Source organism: Somniosus microcephalus, chromosome 7 (genome assembly GCF_052327205.1).
Source record: "Somniosus microcephalus isolate GS21.2 chromosome 7, FLI_Smic_1.0, whole genome shotgun sequence".
Taxonomy (NCBI): Eukaryota; Metazoa; Chordata; class Chondrichthyes; order Squaliformes; family Somniosidae; genus Somniosus; species Somniosus microcephalus.
The window spans coordinates 156,042,512-156,061,066 of NC_140993.1; the positions used below are offsets into that span (position 1 = coordinate 156,042,512).

The window sequence follows — 18,555 nt, forward strand, 5'->3', positions numbered from 1 at the left end:
CTGTCCCAGTTGGACTGAATGTTATCAGCATTCATTTAAGTTGGAGCTGGATGTATTGTATCCCCTGAGATTGCCTGGGTTTACTCTGACACCTGGGAAACACACAGAATCATAGAAGCTTACAGCCATTCTGCCCATTATGCCTGTTTTGGTTCTTTGAAAGACCTGTCCAATTTAGTCCCACATCCCAGCATTTTCACCATAACCCTGCAAATGTTCCATTGAATATTGAAGGTGGATTGCAGACAATTTTGGTGCTGATCCATTCTCCAGTTTACTATATGAGTAACCTAGTAACAAGGCTTGCCCAGCTCACTGTATTAACCTCATATATCACAGTGATTTTGGAGGCAGGCAAGTGCATATCCTTTCACAGGGAAAGACAGAAAAGTTGATTAAGCATTTGAGGATATCCGACATTGCACTGCCACTTGTGAGAGCTTGGTATCTATTAGACCATTTCCTCCTGTGCCACTTGCGTTATGTGATCAGCAAATTCCTATGTCATCCACCATTTTGCTGCACAGACTTGGTTCATCTTTCAGTTTCTAGCCGAGAGATGGTCAGCACTGGTTGCCAGCTTCTAGCCAGAGCTCCACTTTCCTTGAAGCATGTCTGTGGTCCTGCTGAGTCAGGGCTTTACAACCAGGCATATTTTTCTGTTGGTGAGTTTTCCCAATTGAATTTTCCTGTCCCAGTTTATTTCTTCTTTTACCCTTGGTAACAACCCCTGGCAACTCTTATGTCTGTTGAGCTCTGCTATGTAGTTTCATATCGGGTGACAGGAAAATGGAATTCATTCTATTTGGCACGATTCATGAACTGCAACTGAGAATGGTGCAGCGCCAGGAACTGAAACTTTGGTAGTGCATCTGCCAAATATATTCTACTTGAGAATACACGCAGTGCATGGCCAACAAAATTATTATTTTTATTAAACTTTCTTACTAGATCAAGTGTCTAAAATGGTCTTGGTGCTCTGCATAGATTTAAAAATAAAACTTTTTTTGCACCTTAGGATGGGAAACTACTGTACTCGGCTATGAGTCCACTTCCACATCCTAACAACAACAACTTGCATTTATATAGCGCCTTTAATGTAGTAAAACGTCCCATGGCACTTCACAGGAGTGTAATCAGATAAAAATTGACACAGAGCCAAAGAAGGAGATATTAGGAGGGGTTCCTAAAAGCTTGCTCAGTGAGGTATGTTTTAAGGAGGAGAGCGAGGTGGAGAGACGGAGAGATTTAGGGATGGATACCAGAGCTTAGCGCCTAGACAACTGAAGGTTCGACCGCCAATGGTGGGGCAAAGGGAGTGGGGGACGCACAAGAGGCCAGAGTTGATGAAATGCAGAGTTCTTGGAAAGTTGTAGGTCTGGAGGAGGCTACAGAGATAGGGAAAGACAAAGCCATGGAGGAATTTGAACACGAAGATAAGAACTTTAAAATCGAGGCATTGGTGGACCGGGAGCCAATGTAGATCAGCGAGAACAGGGGTGACGGGTGAGCGGGACTTGGTGCGGGTTACAATACAAGCAGCAGAGTTTTGGATGAGCTGAACCTTACGGAGGGTGGATGTTGGGAGGTCAGCCAGAAGAGCATTGGAATAGTCACGTCTGGAGGTAACAATAGCGTGGATGAAGGTTTCAGCAGCAGATGGGGTGAGGCAGGGAGGAGATGGGCGATATTATGGAGGTGAAAATAGGCAATCTTAGTCATGGAAAGAATATGGGGTTGGAAGTTCAGCTCAAGGTCAAATAGGATATTGAGGTTACAAACAGTCTGGTTCATCCTGAGATGGTGCCTGTGGAAGCGTGGGCGGGGGGGGGGGTGGAATCTGTGGTAAATCTAACCACATGCTAATATTAAACTAGAAAAATCCATGAAAATTTTAGAGCTGCGATTGGTGTTCTTGACCAAACTAGAGTTTTGTCAAAGAAAGATGATAAGCAAATCATATTTACACTATGTGCATTATTGTGTTACAGCACCTGACTAATGTATAGAAAAGACATTGAACACTACTGTACTAGTATATTGGTTATATCAAGATAGTGAATGATGAGTATGGTTTATGCAGTCACCAATAATGATTTCACCTATGCAAACTTCAACTAAAATTAATTTGAGCTGTAAGCATTTAGCAGAACACAGGTTCTTCAAAAAAAAATTACATTGGATATCGTCACAATGGGCTAAAAATTCAACAGCACCACCCCCCCCCCCCCCCCCCCGAAATACGGGCATGGGGCTCGCGATGCACGATTATCCCACGGCCGTTCAAAGTAATGCAGGCAGAATGCAAACTTGGTGCTGCCTGCTAATTTAAATGATAGTGGCATGTAACCCAGTGCTAACCGCGCTATTGAGTGGCTGCATGCTCAGCAGGGGGCCCAAGTTTGTGTGAGCTTGGCACCAATTAAAGCTAGCCTGCACTTCTTAAAGGAAGCCTGCACCTCTTAAAGGGGAGGTGCAGTTTGATGAGATCAGGTGCTTGAAGTCATTCCAGAAGGCAGTTTCAACTGAGAAACATTCAGCAATAGCACAACAGGTCAGAGAGAGGGTTCCAAGTTTCTCAGATGTAGCATTGGAGACCTTAATATAGGAGATGAGAGGAGGAGAGAGGTCCTGTTTCCACAGGGGGCCAGGAGGCCCTCCAAACAGCAAAGGGAGTGGGAGCAGACAGACACTTGGTCAATGCCAACAGTGTTGTCCCGAGAACCTGGATGCAGTGCTGGAAGAAGTTTAATGACCTCACATGAATGGTCAAGGTCAGTGAATGCATCTTCAAATGCCATATCCCACAAACTGCACCACCAGCCTCACCCACTACTCAATTCATCGCAGCCCCATCACTCACCTACCAACAATCTCTATCAATCACGACTCATACCTCACATACATATGCTCCATCTCACCCTCACACATTTACCACTGCCACAAGCTTCACACTCACATCTCTCAGTTTGCACACACTGCCATCTTTTCAACCATGACAGCCACATCAGTCAAACACATTGAACCACACTCACTGACACACTTCCCTCTCTCTTGCAGGACAAGGTGGCGCACAACCGTAGGCAGCGGCAGCTAACCGGAAGGGGACAGGCACGCCTCCATATCCTGACCCCGCTTGAGGAGACGGTGCTCGGCATAGTTGGAGTGGCTGTGACTGAGGCTGTGGCCAGCGGCGGCGCTGAAACCATTGAAGATGACGGTATGCTCATACCTCTTTCTCACATCCCACTTCCCTCTCATCCCACAATCTCTTCTAATTTACAAGCTGCAGATGGTGTAAGCATGGACCTCTTGCTTTGCCTCCCACTGCTCCCCTCACCACAATCCTACCCTTGTGCCTTTCTCATTTCAGAGACCCAAGAAATCCAACCTGGCCAAGCAATGGTGCAAGAGGAAGAGGAGAGTGATGATGAAGAAAAAGCGTCACTGGATCTGACACTCGCAGTCACTAGCTCAGATACTGACACTGTGCGGACTTTAGAGGGTAGTTTAGAGGCAGGATCTGCACGTGAGTCACTGGGTACGAGTGGGCAGCAGCCAGGTCAGAGGCAAAGGGTAGTGCAAGTGCCAGCTCCCTGGAGGGCGAGGTCACACACGAGTTCCGCTGCACAGGACTCAGATGAGGATTTTATGGGGCGGCCTACAAAGCTGATGGGTATCCACAACTAAATGCTTGGTGTATTGGCGGGCCTGACAGAAAGCCATAGAAAAATAGAAGATAGGAGCAGGAGTAGGCCATTCGGCCCCTCGAGCCTGCTCCGCCATTCAATGCGATCATGGCTGATCATCCAATTTCAGTACCCGGTCCCTGCTTTCTCCCCATACCCCTTGATCCCTTTAGCCTTAAGAAATATATCCAACTCCTTCTTGAATATATTTAATGAATTGGCCTCTACTGCCTTCTGTTGTAGAGAATTCCACAGGTTCACCACTCTCTGGGTGAAGAAATTCCTCCTCATTTCTGTCCTAAATGGCCTACCCCTTATCCTTAGACTGTGACCCCTGGTTCTGGACTCCCCCGCCATCGGGAACATCCTTCCTGCATCTAGTCTGTCCAGTCCTGTCAGAATTTTATAAGTTCCAATAAGATCCCCTCTCATTCTTCTAAACTCCAGCGAGTACAAGCCCAATCATCCCAATCTCTCCTCATACGTCATTCCTGCCATTCGCTGAACTCCTTCCATGGCAAGAACACCCTTCCTCAGATAAGGCGACCAAAACTGCACACAATATTCAAGATGTGGTCTCACCAAGGCCCTGTACAACTGCAGCAAGACATCCTTGTTCCTGTACTCAAACCCTCTCGCTGCGAAGGCCAACATACCATTTGCCTTCTTAACCGCCTGCTGCACCTGCATGCTTACCTTCAGCGACTGGTGCACAAGGACACCCAGGTCTCGTTGCACTTCCCCTTCTCCCAAGCTATTGCCATTCAGATAATAATCTGCCTTCCTGTTTTTGCCACCAAAGTGGATAACCTCACATTTATCCACGTTATATTGCATCTGCCACGTTTTTGCCCAATCACCCAACCTATCCAAATCATACTGGAGTTTCTCGGCATCCTCCTCACAGCACACACTCCCACCCAGCTTTGTGTCATCTGCAAATTTGGAGATATTACATCTAGTTCCCTTGTCTAGATCATTAATATATATTGTGAATAGCTGGGGTCCAAGGACCGATCCCTGCGGTACCCCACTAGTCACTGCCTGCCACTCGGAAAAAGAGCCGTTTATTCCAACTCTTTGCTTTCTGACTGCCAACCAGTTCTCTATCCAAGTCAATACCTTGCCCCCAATCCCATGTGCCTTAACTTTACACGCTAATCTATTATGTGGGACCTTATCAAAAGCCTTCTGAAAGTCCAAATACACCACATCCGCTGTTCTCCCTTATCTATTTTACCAGTTACATCCTCAAAAAATTCCAGTAGATTAGTCAAGCACGATTTACCTTTTGTAAATCCATGTTGACTTTGTCCAATCCTGTCACTGTTTTCCAAGTGCTCTGCTATGACATCTTTTATAATGGACTCTAGCATTTTCCCCACTACCGATGTTAGGTCTGTAATTCCCCGTTTTCTCTCTACTACCTTTTTTGAATAGTGGGGTAACATTAGCTACCCTCCAATCCATGGGTACTGTTCCAGATTCCATCGAATGTTGGAAGATGATCAGCAATGCATCTACTATTTCTGGGGTGCAACGTCAAGGAGCATGGAGGAGTCCAACTCCAACCTTGCACAGGGCTTTGCGCAGAGTTTGGAGCCCATCCTTTCCAGCGTGGAAGGGGTGAACAGATCCATTAGCGCACTTGTGGGCCCCATGCAGCGTCTGATGGCCAACATCTTAGCTTCCACTGCAGCACAAGCAGAAGCCACCTAACATTTGAGTACTGCAATGGAAACTCAGACTGAAGCTTGCTGCCACACAAGCTCAGACTGTTGCCATCATGGTTGCGGTTAGCAGTGTTGAAAGGGGCTTACAGGGTGTCACAGCAGTCCAGCAATCTGTTCTCCAGCAGATTACTAGGATTGCTGAGGCCCTGGGGGAGTGGCAGTGGCTCCATGGAGGACGAACCTGCTGTCCTCTCTAAAGATGACAGCATTTTTCCTCCCACCTCTGCCACTCCTCCAGGGCTCTTGCTGTTGCCCATCAGTTAGCCTAAACTGCTGCCACCCAGGCCGAGGTGGTGCAGTCCAAAGCCGGGCCTACTAGACCCAGAGCTGCTCGAGGTCATCTTGCAAGGCCATCTTCATTCTCCCCCATTGGAAGTCAGCAGCCTTCCACCAGCCATGCTGCAGCCACTGGGGTAGTACTGCGTAGGAGCACTAGGATAGGCAAAGGCACACGGAAAACCAACACTAAGGGAATGCACAAGGGTGATTAGTTGACTTTACAATGAAATATTTTAATGGTTTGATTCGTAAAATTGGTTTGGAATGTTTGTTTTGTGGTGGCGTTTCTTGTAGTATTGTGGCCAAGGGGACGCTGTGATGGTCAGTAACAGCGGGAAGGTAAGGTGTGAGACTGTTCGTGAATGGGGAATTGGAGTTGCGTTCACTGGTACCACAGTCGGATGAGTCAATCACGGACAGCCTGGACAGAATGTGGCTGTCTGAGTTGGCTCCTCCTCTTCCGCTTCCTCCAGCTTTTCCGCTTCCTCCAGCTTTTCCTCTTCCTCCTCCTTCTCCTCTTCCTCAGCTGGTCACCTTACGCCTAGTGGCAAGGACTGTGCCCTCATGATGGCGAGGTTGTGGCGCATACAGCAGGCCATGACGAATCTTGAGACGCACTCTGGCAAATACTGCAGGGCTCCTCCAGAACAGTCTAGGCAGCGGAAGTGTCGTTTAAGCAGGCCAATGGTCTGCTCTATCAGATTCTGTGTGGCAGCATTGCTTTCATTGTATGCAGGCTGCCCAGATGTGTGTGGGTTGCACAGCGGAGTCATGAGTCAGGTGGTCAGCGGATAGCCCATGTCTCCCAGTAACCACCCTCTGGTTTGTCGTGGTGGTTCAAATGCTGATGGTACAGCGGACTGCCACAGAATGAAGGCATCATGACTGCTGCCAGGATACCGAGCATTGACCTGCATGATGCGCTGAGTATGGTCGCACACCAGCTGGACATTGAGGGAGTGGAATCCCTTCCAGTTGTGGTACATCTCCAAATTGAGATGCAGCGCCCACAAAGCGACGTGTGCAGTCAATGGCACCCCGCACCATGGGGAAGCCTGCTATCCTGGTGAAATCACGTGTTCGCTCCGTCTCCTTTCTCTGGCAAGAGAGAATGCAATGTATTCAGCTCTCTTTGCATACAGAGCCTCACTCACCTCCCTTGTACAGGAGTGGACGGTGAACTGGGAGATGTTACAGATGTCACCTGCTCCAGCCTGGAGGAGCCCGACGCAAAGAAGTTCAAGGCCACGGTCACCTTTACAGCCTCTGGCAATGCCGTCCTCGCCCTGGACTGAGGCGGCAGGTCTGTCTGCAGCAGGTGGCAGATTTCAGTGAGCACCTCCTTAGTAAAACCGAGATGTCACATGCACTGTTCGTCGCTGAGGTTGAGGTAGGAGAATTGCTCCCTGAAGACCCTGGGTGGATATGGCCTCCTGCTGAGGGCCCTTCTCCCCCTCCTTCTTCTGCATCTTCTAGCAGCTTGTCCTGCTCTGTGCCGCCTCTGCTCATTCTCCCTGTCATGCTGCAGGCCAAGGGGGTTACAAACTACTGCACCCGTGTCTGGGAGCAACTGGTCTGAGCAGACCCCTTGCAAGTCAGTACCAAGTCCTTGAGCACATGCCACACTACTCCTTGTAGACTTTAGGCAACTTTAAAGAAATCTAGAAAGCATCAAACACTTCTACAATCAATCAACAACTAACCTGTTAAATAGGTGATGATCCCTTTAAATAGCGCTGGTGGGGGGCCTTCCTGCTGCTGAACGCACGTTTAGTTGTGGGAGGTTAAGAGAGGGCGTTAGCTCCAGCGTTGAGGTTGGAAATGGCAGCACTGGCATCAAATTAGCGGTAGACATTGATTGACGTCATGATCTGCCTACTCTGAATACTTCCGATGCACGCTCCCAATGCCAACGCTAATGCCCTCACCAAAATGGCGTCTGGCGTCCCGCACCAGAAGTGTACACGCGCTGCTCAGACACCATTTTCAATCCAAAATGGCACCTGTAGCGCTCAAACAACCGGCGCTACACAACTGAATTTTTAGCCCCTAATTTCAGTTTAAACTTTTACTGAAAAAAATTTATAACTGTGAAAGTTCATTTGATAAGGCTTCATTTGCAACAACACCAAGAACAACGTGTATTAATATAGTAAAACATCCCAAAGCGCTTCACAGGAGCATTATAAAACAAAATTTGACACCAAGCCACATAAGGAGATATTAAGACAGAGAGCTTGGTCAAAGAGGTAGGTTTTAAGGAGCATCTTAAAGGAGGAAAGAGAGGTAGAGAGGTGAAGAGGTTTAGGGAGGGAATTCCAGAGCTTAGGGCTCTGGCAGCTGAAGGCACGGCCACCAATGGTTGAGCGATTAAAATCAGGGATGCTCAAGGGGCCAGAATTAGAGGAGCGCAGATATCTCGGGGGTTTGTGGGTCTGGAGATGATTACAGAGATAAGGAGGGGCAAACCCATGGAGGGATTTGAAAACATAGATGAGAATTTTAAAATCGAGGTGTTGCTTAACCGGGACCCAATGTAGGTCAGCGAGCAATGTAGGCGAATGGGACTTGGTGCGAGTTAGGACACGGGCAGCAGAGTTTTGGATGACCTCAAGTTTACGTAGGGTAGAACATGGGAGGTCAGCCAGGAGTGCATTGGAATAGTCAAGTCTAGAGGTAACAAAGGCATGGATGAGGGTTTCAGCAGCAGATGAGCTGAGGCAGGGACAGAGTCGGGCGATGTTACGGAGGTGGAAATAGGCGGTCTTAGTGATGGCGCGGATATGTGGTCGGAAGCTCATTTCAGGGTCAAATAATCCACCAAGGTTCTGAGCGGTCTGGGTCAGCCTCAGACAGACGCCTTATTCAATCCTCTTACAACTTCTGGTAAAGCTATCAGACAAGGGTAATCAATGGGATCTTATGAAAAATTAAAAATCTTTGAAAAACTAGCAATTGTCTCCATAGTCTTTGGAAATTACTCCATTGAGATTCTACATACATTGCATTTACCATCTGTTAGCACATTTACGAACATTTCTGGTAACATAATTTCTCTAGCTCCACTGCTGTGTCAGGGGGTAAATGCACTGCCCAGTATGAAACTGAATGGGCTGTTCATGGGTCTGCCATGGGTCTGCTATATTTGGCCGCAATGGCCCTGGACTGAGGCGGGATAAAAATCAGCCAATGTTCTTGCTCCTGATTGCTATCCAGTGAGTTCTACTGGAAAGTGCATATATGTGGATGTCAAGTGAGGACAGGTTTAGGCTCAGATGTGATGTTTACTTTGGTCAAATAGCTGACTGGTATTTACAGTCTATTTAGGCTTATCCATGAGGAACTGCCAATCAGCTAGCTGCCATGGAATCACACTCCTTCAGGATATTAGGAAAACTAGACACGGGAAAATCTCATCACTTCCAGCGCAACCTTACGTTACCCTAAATGTGAAAATCTGTCACTCAAATGGCCCTTTTGGTGTAAATAGCACAGTGAGTTTGAAAATGTATCATATCTGTTATTATGGACAAATCTGATCGTAGCACCTTTAGAGGTAAACATTTCACAGAATCACAGAAATCACAGAAACCCCACAATGCAGATAGAGGCCATTTCGGCCCATCGAGCCTGCACCGACACATATCCCACCCGATCCCCGTAACCCCTACACCAACACATATCCCACCCTATCCCCATAACCCCACGTATTTAATCCCCCCTAACACTAAGGGTCAATTTATCATAGCCAATCATCCTAACCCGCACATCTTTGGACTGTGGGAGGAAACCGGAGCACCCGGAGGAAACCCACGCAAACACGGGGAGAATGTGCAAACTCCACACAGACAGTCACCCGAGGCCGGATTCGAACCCGGGTCCCTGGCGCTGTGAGGCAACAGTGCTAACCACTATGCCACCGTGCTGCTTCCCCCATAATTTCCCCCATAATATTTGATCTAATGTTCTAACAATAAAGATACCTACATAACATTTCAAAAATTATTTCCAAGATATTGGGGGAGATTTTCATTTTCTTTTGCCTGGGCACAGCGAATAGAGGAAAATTTGTCAGGGTGGATCACATATCTTTAAGGGTGTCACTTGACTTTCTGTCCATTTAAATCAATGGATGGAAAATTAGATAAGTTTCCTTATGGGTGTGCAAATCTCTGCGCCTGATCAAATACACGCAGGCACAGGGACAGGACAATCTGCCCCATTTGGTCACATGTGAGGTACGGGTTCATAAGTCAACCTGATCCATGAAGGGGTAAAATCATCACAAAGTTTGCACCTATTCTATGGCATATTTCTGTTGCTAAAAATAACTTCACGGCCCAAAAGGTTAATGTACACATCTTACCAGTGTAAATGCTTGCATTAGATGCTGGGATGCCAAACTGAGATTCAATGAACTTGGGAATGAAGGTAATAAAAGCGGTGACGATGGCACTTTCTGCTGTGTATGACAAGCTCACAAACAGGAATGTCATGTTGCTCAAGATCCTGACAGCTGCTTTGGGAATGTCTATAAAAATGACAAGAGAAACACTTTCACCATGAATGAACCACAATGGAGAGGAGCACCTATAGACACGGAGAAACTCTACAGCTAATGTAAAGAGGCCCATTCGTACATTGTAAATGGCAATGTGTGTATTTGTTCGTAAAACAGGTGGAGCATGTAAGCAAGGCAATGGGTGTACTGTTCTGGGACATTTGTACTTTAGCATACAGTTCTATTGAATTCTTTTCGAAAGGATACCTCATTCAAACCAACTAACAACAGAGAGTACACACAGGGAACACATTAAATATACTTAGACAACAGATGGGCTTAGTCAGATAACATGAGTAGACAATCACAAGCGTGTTATGTTGGGCCTGCACATTGTCTAAATAATGGTTGTGTTTTCCATTAATATGAATATCAACAAACATAACCAGTCATGTTTAGAGCTTAGAACAAGTCAAAAAATAGAACCAGAAATGAAGCAGACTTACCAAGGTTCAAGATGACTTAGCATCTTGTGACATTTCTGCACACCACTGTATAAAAAGTCATTAGTTCTGTATTATTACCATAGTTGTGTATCAACTGTTCTAATTGAACAATTTAGATCAACCGTTGTTGGGCATGGATTTTAGCAGAGTATAGATAAATGGAAAGCAGTTTCTGGAGATCAAAAATTCAATATATGCTATCGCACCTATTTAAGTAATTGAAATAGTTCCGCAAAAATCATTTGTGATGGGCTGGATATTGCAACCCATGATGTAAATTAAGATGCTATTTTATGACCAGATCACCTTTTACATTAAACAGAAAGGGGGAGAAATTCAGTATCGCCCTAGTTGGGGCACAATTATCAGCCGGGCGCAAAAATTAGCGCCTGGCGCTAATTATCGCCTCCGACTGCAAACTTGGCTTTTATCACCCCTGGAGGTGATTGGAGCGCTAAATCAGGCGCTTTACACCTGTCTTATGGCGCAAAGGCCGAGGAGCGAGGCGCTACCTCAGAGCGCTGGCGAAGCTCATGTGATGTCAGTCAGCAATGGAACACAGACACAATGGCGCCGGCCAGTTCTTAAAGGGGAGGGTTGATCTTGCTCTCCATCCACATCCTGCTCATTGCAGCCTTGAATCTCAGCCTGGAGAGACCTGTACATCAAATCTGCTGGAAAGAACAATGGAGAGAACCAGGGAAAGAGCTCAGAGTGCAGCCCCCACAGTCTCTTCTAAATCGATACAAGGAAGGGCAAATCAAAATGAACCTGCAAAGTGCTGCTCAGTACCCAAAACTTCTTCACACAGCGTTGAATCTCTGCAGAAGTCTCTCTCTCTCTCTCAGAATGCGTGGTGCAAAAATGTCACCAACAAAAAAAGGCAGGAAGCATTCACCTTTAAATAGCACTCCCCCAGTCCCTTCCTGACTGCAAAATGCTCCCTCAACCTGTCGTTGCTAGCGGCAGGCGGTAAGGCAGGGGGTGCCACTCAATATCTGTCCGGGGCGCTACCAGGCGTTGCACACTCGACTGACGTCATGATCTGCCGGCGCAGGAGATCGTGGCGGTAGTGCTTAGTGCCGCCACAAAATGTCTAGTTAATTTCGTGAGCGGCGCAAACATCGCCACACCCGGGCGCTAGTTGATTTGCACCCCATTAGCGCCCTCTTAAGGTGCTAACGGGAGGCGCAAACCAACTGAATTTTTCCCCCAAAGGGTTTAATGTTTTAGGCAACTAGTCAACCAGCAGTGAAATATATTCCATTGGAGCATTATTGACAATACAAATCAAATTCCTGGCATGGAGGACACTTTAGACCTGGAACTCTTTCACAATGAAATGAAAAAAGAAATAACTCACTTTTACATATAACATTCAAAACTCTTTGAATAAAGTTATTCTCTACATATCATGGGTGCGAAGGCAGTCTAACACACAGAAGTCAAAATAAATGTCTGCCCTTTTAAGAGATCTCGTACCTGCACTACAGTTCCCTTCTAGTGCTGCATACTTTGTGCCCCAAGTAGCTATCTGACTTTTCAACCAGCCTCCGTCACACAAGGATAAGTGAAATCTACCCACCCTGTTTAATCCAATCAGGGATAAACTGAATCTTGTTCACCAATAAGCTACTTTTTTATTGACACATTGGCCTCGATATTAACACCCCTAAGACAGGCAGGAGAAGGTATGATGAATGTTTTCAACTGTCAAACGCGTGAAACGCGACCCTAACCCGTCGCACACGTTGTTGTTTATACAGCGTGGGTTTCGTGGCGTCTGAGTGGAGAAGCAGGACACTTCATTAACACAGTGCAAGTGGGAACCCAATTTAAAATGAACTATTACTGCACGGATTTCCCAGGGGTCGGGAAATCTGGCAGTGAAAGGAAGGTTGAAGCTGCTGACTTCACAAGGTAAGTGCCTTTACCAGCACCCCTTGTCAGCCAGGAGGAGCAGGAGTGCTCCCCCCAGGGCCTTCAAGAAAGCCATCAGACTCCCCTCTGCCAATCGCGGCCTTTCTGTCCCCCCCTTCTGCGAACACTGACCTCCCCACTGTCCTCCAGCCGTGATATTTTTTCTTCCACCCCCTGCTGTGTTGACCGACCTTCCCCGCTCCTGATTGCCAGGGCCTGTCCCAAGGGTTCCCGGCTGTGGCCTGTTGCTGCTGGTTTTCCCTCCTGGCCACCAGCCAGGCTGTCAATTTGGCTGGCTGCCAGGCGGGAAACGTATCCATAAAATGTTAATGAGGTCCTGCCAAACTGTATCCTCAGCTTTGCCGGGTTCTTCTGCTGTTTTCGGCCTTCCCCGTAAAGGAATGAGCCATACCTATTCAGAAAAATACACCATCCGATGAACAGAATTCTGACTTTATTAAAACATGACAAACTGGGTTTAAAAATCTAAAAGCCTCAATGACACAAAGCTGTAAATACAGGCTTTTGAGATAAAATGAGTTGTTAACACAAAGCTGTAAACACCATACAAGCTTTTGAAATGGGAATTGGTTGTTGACACTATTGAATAGCCCTATTGAACCAGCAGGTTGGAGCTTCCAGAAAGTCTGAGCTTTGGAAAGAACACAATAAGAATGCCCAGTTAAAGGTGTCATAAACCAACACTTTGAAATTAAACACATAAAATTAAAGAACCATATGCCTTCATAAATATGACATCAATAGATGCACCAAGCAATCACATGGTTTTTGTATTGAACTTGGAACACATAGAAGACGTGAAGTCTGCTTACAACCAGCTAAGGTGATTTAAGGATTGAATAGAAGTCCTTTGTAAAAATGGCATCAAATAGATACATCTGTTATAACCGTTTTTTATGATAAGTTTTGAACACCTACACAGCAGACAGAATTCTGCAAGCTAACAGCTGAATTGACAGTAAGAATAGAAAGAAGTCAACAGAAAGATGACTAGAGATAATTAGCTTACATCAGCAGAAAACTTCAAGGGATATACCACTGAAAAAAGGGTATAAAATATAGAACTTTCAGATAGGAAGCCAGAAGTCGCTAAAAGGGGCAAATTGATTCTCAACTTCAGAGGCAGCTCTGTAAGGTTTTAACTCTTTGAGTCTCGGGGATCAAAAAGGTACTTTTATTTGATTTTGGTGGATATCCTGGATTAGAAATAAGTAACAAATGTAAAAATGTAACGATGTTAAGATTTGAGAATAAGGATCTCTGATGATAAGAATTGTAAGCTATTTGTTTATGGAACTGTTAAAGTTGCGATTGAGTCACCAGCTGTTAACTACATGTCGGTTCTTTAATAAATCTATATATTTTTAGAATTGTCTCACATAGTACTTCTGTATCAAACTTGCGAACTCAATCTCTGTACACTCTTTGCTGAGGAGTTGCAGAATTCTGGGGGAGTTTTCTGGACCCTCATAATATCTGGAAGGTTACAGTCTAGTTAAACTTATTAAAAGTGCTATCTGGAGGATGGTAACATCTTCAAGTTGTTCCTTTCCTTTAGGGAGAGATAGTCTGGACCTTTAGACCCAATTAAGCGTCTTATAGAATTCGGCTGTCTCTAACTTTCGTTGAAGGTGGACATCTAGGGAATACTCCTGATCCGGGGTAGCATGAAAAGGGCTAGGACTAGTAATTATCCCTTCAGTTGGCGCCCAACATGTGTGTTAACAAGTTGATACAGAACCTATACTTATATTTATATCTATATCCATCTTGTAGATTGTTAAGTATAGAAGGAGGGGGAGAAATTCGGTTGGTTGCGCCACCCATTAGCGCCTAAAGAGGCCGAGAAGTGGGGCGCTAACCAACGAGCGCCCGGGCGCAGCGAACCCTGCGCCTCTTCCCATATTGAGCGGACATTTAGTGCCGGTGCTAAATCTTAGCACCCGCTCACGGGTGCAGGCAGATCATGACATAATTTCAGTGTGCAACGCCTTTTGGGCGCCCCGGACTGGAAATTCAGTGGCACCCCCTTCCATTCCACCTGGCGCTAATAAGGACAGCTTACCTGGAACGTTCCCCAGTCGCTGTCGGGCTGGGGGGGCGTTCTTTAAAGGGGACTGCTGTGGTATAAAAGCGGCAGCCATTTTTGGAGCACATCTTCTTCGAGAGTTACAGAGTGCTGCTGAGCTGCACACTGAGAGCCATTTCACCACTGAGCCAGCGCTGGCAGAAGAACTTCAGCCTTCTGACCATTACCTTGCTGTTGGTGAGCATTTCAAATGGGGAAACATTCTGCTGCTTTGGAGGGGAACGTCCTGCTGCTGAATCATCTGGAAAGGGCACAGAGACGCAGGGAGAGAGGGGCAGGCATGGCCAGACGGAGGAGGGCCAACAGACGTCGCCACACCAGACCTTACACTGCCAGGGTTTTCCGACAGCAGTTTTCCTACATGAACATGTCGGAGGAGCAGTGTATCAGAAGGCTGCGCTTTAGAAAGGAGGTGGTGACTGAGCTGTGCCACCTGCTTCAGCCAGATCTGCAGCCTCAGATAAGGTGCAGGACATCTCTGTCGGTGGCTGTGAAGATGACTGTTGCCCTAAACTTCTACGCAAGCGGCTCCTTTCAGGTCGCAACTGGGGACATAGCCAACATCTCGCAGTTTGCGGTGCATTGCTGCATCCGTCAAGTGACTGATGCCCTGTTTAGAAGGAGGCGGCAGTACATCTCCTTCCCAATGACCCCGGACAAGCAGTGGGAGCGCGCAGAGGGCTTCGCAGCAATAGCGGACTTCCCCATGGTGCAGGGTGCCATTGACTGCACGCACGTGGCTTTGCGGGCGCCTGTATTGAATCCGGAGGAGTTCCGCAACCACAAGGGGTTCCATTCCTTGAATGTCCAGCTGGTCTGTGACCACCGACAGCTGATCTTCGCAGTGAATGCACAGTTCCCAGGCAGCAGCCACGACGCCTTCATCCTGCGCCAGACTTCTGTTGCAGACCTTTTCGAGGCCCCGGCTCACCCAGGAGGCTGGCTTCTCGGGGACAAGGGCTATCCTCTATGCCCGTGGCTGATGACCCCGCTCCGTTCGCCCAGCACCCCTGCTGAAGAACGCTACAAAGCGAGCCATCAGGCGACGAGGAACATTGTGGAGCACACAATCGGCGTGCTGAAGCAGCGGTTCCGCTGTCTGGACCATTCCGGAGGAGCCCTGCAGTACTCGCCTGAGCGAGTCTCCCACTTCGTGGTTGTATGTTGCATGCTGCATAACCTCGCTATCCTACGAACCCAGCCAATGCCACCAGACATTGAAGAAGAGGATGATGATGATGATGATGAGGAGGAGGAGGAGGAGGATGAGGATGAGGAGGAGGTGGTGGTGGTGGAAGGGCCGTCCGTCAGAGGCTGATCAGAAGTTGCTTCTAGGCCCCTCTCACGGAATGCTTGCTGCCATTCCAAGAACAGGAATGGAACCGTTCTGATACCCCAAAGCCTGTGAAGGGCAAAATGCATGTAAATAGCAGACATGGCCATTGTAAATAAAGAAAGTTGTTTATTGTACAAAATGTGCTTCCTTCCAACAAGACAAAGCAATGGCAACAGAAATCAAAACTAACACACTGACACATAAGTGCCTCGCACACCTGCGAGACTGTCCAAAACATAACTAACATTTAGACCAGCATCCTCGGCCTTGATTTCTACAAATAAGACATTACAGCAGCACCTTCTACTCTTTCCCCCTTGATGGTGATCTGCTTCTCTTGCGAGATTGGCCCCTTTCCTCCCTGCAGCTCCTCCGTAATGGGCCCCCTTGGCTGGAGCAAGGCTGGGGGAGGCCTGCTGACTGTCCGAAAGCGCAGATGTCCCTGAGGGACGGCCTGGACGACCTCTGGGCTTGGAGGGCCCGGCTGCTGACTGCTCCAACTGTGCATGGGTGGAAGCAGTCTGTCCTGCAGGTGGTGGCAGCTGCAGTGGAGACATGCCAGCGGTGGCATCAGGAATGCTGTCATCCTGAGAGCGGACAGCAGCTCCCTGGTCGTCCGACACACTGGCACTCTGATGGGGCAGCACCAGAGCATGCGCAGCAATCGGATGGTCCACAGATTGCTGGCCTGCTGTGGTGCTGCAAGGGCCCCGGGTAATCCTGCCTGATCCAGCGAGGGTGGCAGCAGTCAGTGGTCGCGTGGCCTCAATCTGCATCTGCATGAGACCAGCGAGTGACTGCGTGGCAGCACTCAGCAGTTGCGTGGCAGGTGCCAGTGCTTCGGTGAAGCCCTGGACAGTCCTTTCCAGTGCTTCGGTGAAGCCCTGGACAGTCCTTTCCAGTGCTGTCCCGAAGCCCTGGACAGTCCTTTCCAGTGCTGTCCCGAAGCCCTGGACAGTCCTTTCCAGTGCGCTGCCGAAGTCCTGCGCACTCCTTGCCTGTGCTGCGCCGAAGTCTTGGACACTCCTTGCCAGTGTCTCGATGGATTCAGGCATCCTTGCCACTGCAGCCATGAGCTCAGTGTGCCTCAGCCCAGCCTGGGCGCTCATTTCTGCGAGGGCACGCACCTCTTCTGCGCTCTGTGCAGCAGCACTCGCGGCCTGACTCGCCCTCCGGGGAGACGGCCCCCGAGCTTCCCTACCCCCCCCTTGCGTGGCTGCAGCCTGCTGGTTCCTGGAAATGGTTCCTCCTCAGAGCATTCCCCCCCGCTCCCCTCCAGGGAAGTAGTTTCCCCAGTCTGCAGGGGGGCTGGCTCGCCTGAGGGTGGTACAGATGGTCCGGCTTCCTCCTGCTCGTCGCCTCCAGAAGCAGTGGCAGTGGCAGCTTGAGGGCCCGGCTCCCGAGCTGGTGATGCAGCATCTGAAAGCAGGGAGGTTGAAGAGTGGCTTTAGCGAAAGGACAGGGTGGCAGCAAGGGATGCATGAGTGCTGCAATGCTCTGACTTGGGTCCAAAGCGAAAAAGCATGCTGGTGGGGGGAACAAGTGGAAGGAGAGAGTTCAAAAAGGTGATGACCTTAACATCGCTGTGCACAATGGGGTCGGTAGCTCCAGAGGTGACAGGACCACTCATCCGGCTTCCAACAATCTGGTGGACTCGCTCCTCGAGGTCTGTGAGGGTCTGCAGGTGAGGCCGGCCTTCTCCGGTACGAAGCTGCTCCCTACGGTTCCTGGCCAGCTTGGCCTGCAGGAGAAAGGATGGGAAGTGATGAAACATGCTGCCCTGAGCTGACATTACATGCCCCCCATGGTAGACTAGCCCTTACATTATGCACTGAGCTGAATGTGCGTGTGTGTTTCCAGAAAGGGCCATGGGTGCTAGCTGGCAGATGGCCATTGGGGCTTCGCGCACCCTCTGGCCATAAAGTCAGGTGCAGATGGAGGGATGAAGATGATTGTGAAAAAGGCACTCACCCTAACGACCCTAGTGAGGTCATTGAACTTCTTCCTGCATTGCACAGGAGTCCTGGGCACCACGCTGCTGGAGGTGACTCTTTGGGAAACATCCCTCCAAGCTCTGCGGTATTTGCTCTGATGAGGCCTCCTGCCATTCTTGGGGTACAGCACAGCTCGCCGGCGCTCCACTGCGCCAACCAGAGCATCCAATGCCCCATCGCTAAAGCGCTCCGCTCTCTGCCTGACCCTCTCCATGTCTTGGAAGTTTTGAACGCCACAGGTAGGTCACCGCCGATTTTGAGGCCTACAAGGCGCAGAGTGTGGCTGCTGATGTTAATTGACCCGCCCCTTTAAGAGCTGGCCGGCGCCAGCGTGTCTCGGGGTAATCGATTATTGACAGCACCTGCGCTGCGCCCGGCCGCCGAGAAATTGAGTAGCGCCGCCGGGTTAGCGCCTTAAGAGTACCGTGCAGCACCTGATTTAGCGCCGCAATCACCTTCAGGGGCGCTGCAACCCAATATCGCTCGA

At 48.5% G+C, this 18,555-nt stretch overlaps 1 protein-coding gene across 1 annotated transcript in view; it reads right to left on the reverse strand.

Moving 5' to 3' along the window:
* The window catches only part of slco5a1 (solute carrier organic anion transporter family member 5A1), a 398,244-nt gene that overhangs the window by 35,674 nt on the left and 344,015 nt on the right, over positions 1–18,555 (reverse strand). Inside the window, exon 4 of the mRNA XM_085993128.1 lies at positions 10,068–10,232. Within this exon, the coding sequence (XP_085849254.1) occupies positions 10,068–10,232 (165 nt within the window). The remainder of the gene's footprint in view (positions 1–10,067; positions 10,233–18,555) is intronic.